Raw genomic sequence first — 10715 nt, 5'->3', positions numbered from 1 at the left:
TAAAAAATGGCAAATATGAAATTAAAAAAGCTAAAAATAAAGTAAAAAAAAGGTCTAAAATACAACTCTGCTCCGACAAGTCAGATTTGGAGATCAGATTCGACCTCTAACAAAGGCAGAGTTGGAGTCGCTCAACCCTAGATGGCGGTCATGCGGATTATCTTTCATATGAAATATAGGATTTGATACTCATCATCTTTATACACTACACGCTACACTTATTTTTAATTTTTGTAATTTTTTTTTTTGTTTTATTCATTTAAAATTAATTAGGTTCCTCTTCTCATCATTTATACACAATATATTTAGTAACAGAAAAAAATTAAAAAAAATTAATAAAAGTTATGTATATATATCATGTGAGGATGATGCGTATAAATTTTCAAACACAAACATGCACGTTTATTTTTTCGTGGTTGAAAATGGTTGGCTGTTCATGAATTACTCGGTGGTCGTCACGCGGATTATCTTTCAGACGAAACACGTGATACACAATTGCCGACAAGTTGCACGGCCCTTTCACCTCTTCTATACGGATAGCAACTTCGAAGAACGATTTATCGCGCGGATCAGTGCACATATTACAGAGTCCTAAAAAACCAAACTTTCCCTAACTTTAATTTCTAAGAACCATTTTCTTGCCATGGCAGCACCAACTCAGTCTCTGGTATTCACAGTACGAAGGTGCAAGCCCGAGTTAATTGCTCCTGCTAAGCCCACACCCCACGAGTTCAAACAACTTTCTGATATCGACGATCAAGAGGCTTTCCGATTTCATGTCCCGGTGATAGAATTTTATAGACACGATACCTCGATGCAAGGGAGAGACCCTGTGAAAGTCATCAGAGAGGCACTTGCTCAAGCACTTGTGTTTTACTACCCATTTGCAGGTAGGCTTAGAGAAGGGCCTGGAAGGAAACTTGTAGTAGAATGCACTAGTGAGGGTGTCCTATTTATCGAGGCAGATGCCGATGTTACACTTGAGCAGTTTGGTGATGCTCTTCGACCTCCATTCCCGTGCTTGGAGGAGCTTCTTTTTGACCTTCCAGGCTCTGGAGGGGTTCTTCATTGCCCATTACTGCTTATTCAGGTACAAATTCTGCTAAGGAACTCGTGAATTTTTTTAGTTTTCCCCCCCTAAAGTTGATCATATCTTGGCATCTTCATGACTTGCTTGCAGGTGACGCGGCTCAAATGCGGCGGGTTCATCTTTGCACTACGCCTCAACCACACGATGAGCGATGCCGTTGGTCTGGTCCAATTCATGACAGCCGTGGGCGAGGTGGCGCGTGGGGCGCGCGCCCCTTCCGTCATACCCGTATGGCAGAGACATCTTTTAAATGCGAGGGACCCAACATGCTTGACATGCACGCACCGCGAGTACGACGAGATGATCGACACCAAGGGTACTGGCACCATCACCCCGCTCGAGGACATGGCTTGCCGCTCCTTCTTTTTCGGCCGTACCGAGGTGTCTGCCATCCGTAGGTTTGTGCCGCATCACCTGAGCCAGTCCACCACCTTTGAGGTGATCATGGCATGCCTTTGGCGATGCCGCACCATCGCACTCCAGTTCGACCGCAACAAGGAGGTGCGCATGATGTCCCTCGTCAGCGCGCGAGGCAAGTTCAATCCTCCTTTACCCAGCGGTTACTACGGCAACGTTCTTGCGTTCCCAGCAGCAGTCACGACTGCTGGAAAGCTCTGCGAGAACACTAATTTGGGTTATGCTTTGGAATTGGTGAGGAAGGCAAAAAAAGAAGTGAACGAGGAGTATATGCGGTCGGTGGCAGATCTAATGGTGATAAGAGGCAGGCCATTCCTAACGGTGGTGGGCTCATTCGTTGTGTCGGATGTGACACGTGCGGGGTTTGGAAAGGTGGACTTTGGGTGGGGCAAGCCAGCTTATGGTGGTACAGCCGAATGTTTTATAAGAAGTATTCCTAGAACGGGGAGCTTCTATATTCCTTGTAAGAACAGTATGGGAGAGGAAGGGATAGCCGTGGGAGTTTGCTTGCCAGCCCCAGCAATGGAAATATTCGTCAAGGAGTTGGATTTCTTTCTGAAAAACATGCGGGAGAGTGGCAAGAAATCCACTTTTAATGCGTCTAAACTGTAAACCCAACTCATGATCAACGTACGGCCGTCGGAAGGCAAGTCGTTCGAATAAAAGGCGAAATTCAAAATATCTTGTGTAGCAATCCCCATTTCATCATGAAAATCTTAGTCTTTACCGAGAATACATACCAATAGTAGGTATGATTTTAGTAGGTATGATTTTTTTTTTTAAATCATATAAAATTAAAAATACAAAATGATGACAACATCGACGGAACGAAATGAAAATCAAGAAACCGAGAAGACCATCAAACTGTAATTCAGAAGGAAGGAAGAAGGACTGGAATCAAGAAGGAAGAAAGAAAGATTGCGTGACTTTGTACATCGGACTGAAACTCCGAAGGAATGAAGAAAGAAGGACTAAAAGCGAGAAGGAAGAAAGGACTGCGTGACTTGGTTCAACGGACTAAAACCAAAAGTCTGAAAAATGCCAAATCCATTTCGAAAGCTTGACTTGAGTCATTGGACTAAAACAGAGTGAAAAGAAACATTTCAGATGAAAATGATTTAGATTGAATAACACTGGGTTATGAAGCATTTGAATTTTTGTTCTCCCAAACCCATGTTCTCCAAACCCAATAAAACCTGTAAAAAGGACAACAAATTTTGTTTGGTAAGTGTGGTAAGTCTTAATTTTTGAGTGGTAGATATCATTTTGGAGTTTTACCTTTCTTCTTTGCATTTCTGATTAGTTTATACTTCCCTGCAAAGATATCTATACATTTTTGCATTTCTTAATTAAGATTGAGAAATACCAGTGAGAATGATAATGAGAAAATAGAGAAAAGAATTACGGCCAAAATTTAACATAGAAAGATGCACACAAATTCTGTGTGCTAAGTTTTAAGTTTTGAGCGGTAGATATCGGTGCATTTTATAGGGAGAAGGGATCGAACGCATGGAAAGGAAAAAGCTTGAGAAAGGAAGAAATGAAAAAAACTTAGAAGGAAAAGAGAGAAGACCATCAGATGAATGAAACGTTGAATAAAAATAGTGTATTTTAACTTTAAGGTCTCTTTTAGATTAAAAAATTATCTCAACTCATCTCATTTTATTTTATTATTATAAATTTTTTAAATTTTTATACAAAATACAATAAACATTTCAATTTTTTTAAATTATGATTCAAGTTTTTAAAATCTCAAAATAATAATAATTTTAAAAAATATTATTTTATTTAATTTTTAATTTTTATTTAAAATCATCTCGTATCATCTTACTATCTAAATAAGATTTAAATGAAACACACGTTTAATTAAAGGAAAGGACCATCGCGTCCTTCGTCTCATCACATGTTGTTCAATTAAAACATACCATTTTATTTAAATAGTGTGAAGATTACCCCTGATTGCAGGGACCGGTTGATTCGTTGAAGAGAACTTTTTTCTATTCAAAATCGTCGAATTATTTGTCAAGGCAAGATGTAGGTGGTCCTTGTCCATTGTTATGAAGCCGTGCACCTACTTTTCTCATGGATGTCCCATCTATCATGATTTAGTGGTTATGAATTAGCCTACGCATTTGCAATTCCTTCATCCAAGTATATATATTAAAATTAATTAAATTTTTTATTCATCATTCCAACACTATATAATTATTAAAAAATAAAAAATTATATATAGGATATGTTATATGAATAATAAATAAAAGTGCCCAAAACTTACTTACCATTACAAATATCATTTCTCTTATTAAATATGTTATCAACCTAAACTTATCAATAGAATTCTTCTTTTGAAATTGGGTACTAATGAATTTCAATCCAAAACTATAATGCTAAACTCACGAGAATAGTATAAGAAAAAAAATACAACAAGACATAATTATTGTTCACTATTTGTGTTAATGAGAAATTATATTCAGCAGTTGTTCTAATTGTTCTACACCGTACACTATGATGTGGTGAGTCCGGTTTGGACATCACATCACGATTCGTAGCCCAGCTTTCTTTTGGTTGCGCTCCTCTCTCTATGAAAAAAAATACTTCACCCAACCTGAATCTCGAGGAGAGAGAGAGAGAGAAAGAGAGAGAGATAGTCTTGTTTGAATTGAGAGTTGAAATAAGTTGAGATAGTTTTAAATAATAGTGAGATTTGTAAGTTAAAATTTGTGAATAGTAGTGAAATGAGTTTATCTCAACTCATTTTTCAATCCAAATCGATTAAGAGAGTGAAGAGCTTTCGAGGATAGAGAGACATGGATGGAGAAATGGGAAAATGACCAAAGAAATGAAAAACTAATAGGAGTGCAGTGTAGCACTGCTGCATAGTACTACTCCTGTGTTTATAGTGTATAATGCATAAACAGTAACTCTCTCTCTCTCTCTCTATATATATATATATATATATTTGTTCCGTTATAAAAAGCGTCAATCGCTTATCTGATGAATAGTAATTCTAGTTCATCTGTTTTTCTTTTTTATTTTTTATTATGCCGCCCTTATCCTTTTCTTAAGTGTCTATCGTGTATTTCATCCGTGTATTATAAGGACATAATGGTCTTTTTTGTTTGAATCTTGGGAAAAGGAATGGTTGATGGATTATTTGTGTCAGTGCGTTGAGTGTTGGAAAATGGACGGTTTGAGTTTGTGTTAGTCCATTTAGATAAACGTTATCCCTTCCTATAACCAGATCCGTATGAACCTCAAAGATGAAGAAAAAACTTGGTTCATCACGAACTGAGGCCTGTACTGCTATACGGTGATGCCATTCGGTCTTAAGAATGTGGGGTCACCTACCAGCAACTGGTCAACTGTACGTTCAAAAACTATATAGGAAGGAATATGGAGATCTACGTGAATGACCTGTTGGTCAAAATTAGAACCTTAGATTAACACTAAGATGACTTAAGGGAGGCTTTTGCAATACTACGTCAGTACCAAATGAAGCTGAATCTGGCAAAATGGGCTTTTGGTGTCGGACCAGGAAAGTTCTTGGGTTCATGGTGTCTGAGCAGGGTATCGAGGCCAATCCCAAGAAGGTGGAGGCCATCCTCAGCATGGCTCCTAATAAACGAACAATTATATTGTTATTAATACTCTTAGTACACTAGTTAAGTAAGCTTTATTTGTTAAAAAGAGTATTAATCAAACATAATATGGTACAAAGACATGGGGCATGTGAAATGACTATTTACTCCTTAAAAGAATGAACATGGGCTTAGGTTATTGGGCTTGAATAAAATCTAAACTAACATACACTGCAGGAGTAAGGCCCACGTAAGTTGACCCAAGAAGAAGAAAAAGAAAAAAAAGAAAGCTTCAAACAGAGCCATCGAGAAGAAAGAAAGAAAGGAAAGGGGCGAAACGGTTATGGGAGCATGCTGGAGGAAGGAGAATCAGTGGCACAGAGAGAGGAAATGGGTTTAAAAAGGGGCAGAAATACCATAAAGGGTGTGTCGATTTGGAGCAAAAGTTTGTTTCTCTGTTTTTATTTTCCGTAGCAAATCATCAAAAGATTTTAGGATTTTTCTCAATGTTTTGAATACTGTGCCGTTGATCGTTTCGGATACCGTTTCAAAATAGTCTATATATAAATAAATTACATATAAAAATATATATAAATTATATTCCAAAAGAATAGTATATATATATATATATATATTATAGGTAGTCTGGTTTGAATTGGGGGGGGTAAAAGAATGAGCTTGTAGTTTGAAGAAATGAAAAAAAAAAAGTAAAGGCTAAAATATGGGCCTATACGGGCCGAAACGACCAAAATTCTGATTGGCTACGCCACAAAAATGCTATATTTCGGACGTATTGACCGGTACGGTACGAAATTCAAAATATTGGTTTTTCTTATGCCGATCTTTCACATTCAAAATGGGGAAGATCGGCTAAATCTGAAGCATGCGTTGTGGTAAAAACTTCATTTTGTCCTCAATTTTTTCTGGATTTTTGTAAACATTCTATGCTTCCTGTTGTTGAGAATCAGATTCTAAAAATTAAGAGCTTGGAAGATTTGCTTGCTTTTGTTTTGTTGTTGACATAAGGTACAACAGAACCTTGAATTAATCAAGGTTTCTTTCAGCCGAATGTTAAAGTGAAATTTAGTTGTAACCACAGTGAGGAATTCTCTAAGTTTTGGTATAAAGAACTCTGAACGTGTATTTCCAAATTTTCAAGTTTTTAACATCTTGATTGACTTAGTAATTGATGAGTGGTACCTAGAAATATGTGTGAAATGTTGAATCAGAGGAAGGTAATACCCCCCAACCTAAGTGTTTGTTAAATTGTCTCTATATTAATTGTTGTTTTTAAATCCTGAATATTTTTCTGATCTGTAGTGGGTAAAATCAAGAATTACAATTGTTTTATTTTAATTGCTTTACTTTCTTTAGCACTGATTTTTACTAGTTACTTCAATTTTCCAACGATTGTGAAGTTGAAATGCTCCATGCTCAACCATACATTCCATTGACAGTAAATAGTTCATTATGCAATAACCACTTTCATATCAAAACAAATTCTCCACTTGTCTGATTTTAAATCTTTATTTATTTGTACTTTGATTACTAAATTCTTGAGGCTTTGAAGTGTTTGAAACACCATTGTCCCTGTGAAAATGACCTTGGAATTTTCCTATTATTACAATTGATTTGCTTCCATCAGCCCCACCACGAAGTATAAACGAAGTACAGAGGCTAGCTGGGCGGGTAGCCGCCCTCAACATATTCTTCTCGAGATCAACTGACAAATGCCTACCTTTCTTCAAAGTCTTGTGGAAAGCTAAGACATGGCACGGCAAGTGTGATTAGGCGTTCTAAGCCCTTAAGAAATACCTCACAAGCCCACCACTCCTCAGCCAACCTCGGTGTGGAGAAACGTTGACCTTGTACTTGGCTTTCTCTCCCCAAGCAGCTCCTTCAGCATTGGTACATGAGGAGGGGGTCCAAAAGATGGTTTACTACACTAGTTGGGCATATCGGAGAGCCGAGGCCCGATACCCCCGTATAGAGAAGTTAGCTTTTGCATTAGTGGTAACTATGTGGAAGCTGTGCCCATACTTTCAAACTCACTTAGTACGAGTCCTCACAGACACTCCTCTTAAGAAAATATTACAACGACCAGATGCCTCAGGCAGACTTATGAATTGGGCAGTGGAGCTGAACGAGTTCAATATTGATCACACACCATGGAACACCATAAAGGGGCATGTATTAGAGGATCTTGTCACTGAATTAATGGTTTCCTAGCAGAGAACAATGATGCACGTCCTTTAAAGCCCTAGAAAGTATTGACGGCTCGTCTTGCCTGGCTAGAGGAGGAGTGGGCGTGCATATCGTGGCATTTGAGGGAGAGGAGCACAATTATGCAATTAAGTTGAAATTCAAAACAACGAATAACGAAGCAAAGTACGAAGTGCTGCTTTCAGGATTATAGGTGACCAGAGCTCTAGGAGCCAGGAAAATCAAAGTATGGGTTGATTCTCAAGTGCTGGTGAATCAAATGCGAGGGGAGTTTGTTGCAAAGAGCGAGAACTTGAAGAGATATATGGCATTGGTAGAAGCTGAGCGCCCACACTTCAAAAACTTCCAGATTCAGCAAGTGTCGAGAATAGAAAATCAGAAAGTGGACAAGATGGTACGAGTCGTGTTCGGAGAGGAGAACTCCCCCTGCTAGAAAATATGGTGACTAGGACAGTGGAAGTACCCACTGTCGGAATGGAAGTAATGGAGACACGGCATGGAGCCCCAGATTGAGCAGGGAACATAATCAGGTACTTGGAATCCAACGAGGTACTCGAAGACCGACAGGAGGTGAGGAAGATCTTAATAGAGCGGCACGCTACTCAATGATTGAGGGAATCCTATACCGGCGGGGTCACTCGGCGCCTCTTTTAAGGTGCATCTCCCAGAAGAAGCGTAGTACGTGATAGCAGAAATACATGAGGGAATTTGCGGGAATCATTCGGGTGGACAGCGCTAACCGGAAAGGTGATGAGAGCAGGTTATTACTGGCCTCAAGCCTTGCAAGATGCCAAGGATTATGCGCGGAAGTGTTGGAAGTGCTAGGAATACGCCAGAATTCCCCATTGCCCACCTGAGAAGCTGATGTCGATCACATTGTCTTGGCCGTTTGCCGAGTGGGAAATTGATTTGGTTGGACCACTTCCCTCGGGCAAAAGGGGAGTCAAGTTCATGGTACTAGCCGTGGACTACTTCACCAAGTGGGTCAAAGCTCAACCCTAGCCACTATCACCGCGAGCAATATCACGCAGTTCTTGTGGAGGTCAGTAGTTTGCAAGTTCGACATCCCACACACCATCAGCTCGGAAAACGAAAGACAGTTCAATTCCAACCATTATCGAAATTGGTGCCAAGAATTGGGGATCGAGTTCAGATACTCGTCCCCAGGACATCTTCAGTTCAATTGGCAGGTCGAGGCGACCAACATCACGCTGATGGGAATGCTCAAAAAGTGACTCGACGATAGAAAGGGAGCATGGGTAGAGGAGCTCCGTGCCGTGCTGTGGGCATACCAAGTCACGGTAAAAATGCGGATCAGGAAACTCCCTTCACCATCACGTACGGTCACGAGGCGATGCTATCAGTAGAGATCGGAATCCCCACATACAAAGTTCAACACTTCAAGCAAGAGTCCAATGATAAACGGCTAGAACAACAACTAGATTTGCTAGAAGAAGTCTGACTAGAAGCTGAGATAAGGATTGCAGCCAACAAAAGAAGGGTCAAGAGGTGCTTTAACAAGCATTTGTGGCCAAGAACATTCAAAGTCAGAGACCTGGTACTCAAAGAAACAGGAACTACAACTCGCGACGAAGGAAAACTAGGCCCCCAGGCTCCTATCGCCTCAAAGACTCCCAAGTTGCCACACTCATAGAATGCCGAGCACCTATGGAAATATTATTACTAAGCCAGTTTATTGTTATAATTATATATGTCCTTATACACCAGCTATGGGCCTTAATAAAAGAAGTTCTTGTTTTTTATTTTTATTTTTATTTTTATTTTCGCAATGGCTAATTTCAGGAGAATAACATAACGCGCCAAGTGAACTCCCTTACGAACGAATCGACACACTCTGTCAGCAAAGTCAACACCACACAACTGGAACTTCAACAACTATTCACCTTCCTACAAGATAAAAAGGGAAAGGTAGGCTTGAAAAGGTTACCTTATCCCTCTCGCAGAGGAGTGTAGGTTAGTCCTTGACCATCCGAAGACAAATGCTTATCTTCCTTGTAAACGTCAGTGGGCGGGAGCGAGTTCAGTAATAGACTGCTCGAACAACTTACCTCACTGTGGGATACCATAAGGAAAGATAAGCCTAAGGGTTGCCTTATCCCTATCGTAGAGGAGAGCAAGATCAACTTCACGGCTACCCGAATAACTTACCCCGACCTCCACTATGACGAAGTGTGGATCAAAGCCAACCTGACCCAAATTTATCATTTCCTGTGTTAACAATGGGCGGAAACGGGTCCAGAACAGACTGCCAAAGCAATTTACCTCCCCATGGCGAAGCAGCCCCGAGACGAAGGAGGCAACTCGAGCTGCTCATCTATGAGAGTGTGATCATCCCCGAGGCGGCCCGAATAACTTACCCTGACCCCCATCAAGGGGAAGGAGCAGATTAACCATATTGTTGTCTGAATTACTCCTGTGGGGCAACAGAAGGAAAGGTAGGCGTAAAGGTTGTCTTATCCTTCCCGCAATGGAGTGCGGGTTAGTCCTTAACTACCCAAAGGAAAAAAAAAAAACTTTTACCTTTCTTGCAAGTGTCAACAGGCGGGTGCAAGTTCAGTAACAGATTGCCAGAACAACTTACCTCCCTATGAGACACCATAGGAAAAGGTAGGCATAAAGGTTGGCTTATCTCTCCCATAGAAGAGGGCGGGATCAGCTTCACAGCTACCAGAATAACTTACTCTAAACCCTGCTACAAAGTGTGGGACCAGCGACAGCCTGACCCAAAATTACTCTTTCCTACTGTGTCAATGAGCGGGAGCGGGTTCAGTATCAAACTGCCCAAACGGCTTACCTTCCTGTGGGATACCATAGGGAAAGGTAGGCCTACAAGGTTGCCTTATCCCTCCCGCAATAGAGAGTGGGTTCGGCCTCGAGGCTGCCGAATACTTACCCTAATCCCTGCCGTACAAAGGAGCGAACCAACTATGACGCTATTTGAATTACCTCCTCGGGGGTGAAAGAGACGGTTTGGCGTGAGGCATTCCGACCTTTTCCCGATGGAGAGCGGGCCAAGTCCATGGACTGCCCAAACAATAGAGCAAAGAACGAGGACACTGCCAGCACAAACAACAATGATATAGGGCGTCAAGACAGACATCATCGACAAGCATCATGCAGCACAGGCTAGAGAGCCTAGGTACGATGAGAAAAATACAGAAAGTGCTCACACCACAGGTGAAGTTGTGAAACCTTGGAAAGACGGACACACACGAAGATGGCCAAAAGGAACACAAATCGAAAGACCGCCAACTGGCGGGGTCGTCAATTGTGACGGGGCACTAGCAAGGTGGATCATAGGAAACGTTGTGCGGTGAACCCTGGTGACCACGCTCTAACCAAGACGACCCTTGAAAACAAAAGGAGAAAAGAAACACAGTGAAAGG

General features: G+C 40.8%; 1 protein-coding gene across 1 annotated transcript; it reads left to right on the top strand.

Moving 5' to 3' along the window:
- The first annotated feature begins 542 nt into the window (after positions 1-542).
- Positions 543-2240, top strand: LOC121258117 (benzyl alcohol O-benzoyltransferase-like). Its single transcript, XM_041159491.1, has 2 exons — positions 543-1090; positions 1181-2240. Exons 1-2 carry the CDS (start codon positions 644-646, stop codon positions 2117-2119), a joined length of 1386 nt encoding a protein of 461 aa, XP_041015425.1. The 5' UTR covers positions 543-643; the 3' UTR covers positions 2120-2240.
- The last annotated feature ends 8475 nt before the right edge of the window (positions 2241-10715 follow it).

The sequence above is a fragment of the Juglans microcarpa x Juglans regia genome, chromosome 3S (genome assembly GCF_004785595.1).
Source record: "Juglans microcarpa x Juglans regia isolate MS1-56 chromosome 3S, Jm3101_v1.0, whole genome shotgun sequence".
NCBI lineage: Eukaryota > Viridiplantae > Streptophyta > Magnoliopsida > Fagales > Juglandaceae > Juglans > Juglans microcarpa x Juglans regia.
This window is presented reverse-complemented; position numbering and strand designations above follow the sequence as displayed.

Excerpts from the sequence above, each read along its gene's own strand:
- LOC121258117 (XM_041159491.1), top strand. The coding sequence starts at position 644 with ATGGCAGCACCAACTCAGTCTCTGGTATTCACAGTACGAAGGTGCAAG. Across the intron at positions 1,091-1,180 it reads GCCCATTACTGCTTATTCAG|GTGACGCGGCTCAAATGCGG; the intron begins GTACAAATTCTG and ends ACTTGCTTGCAG.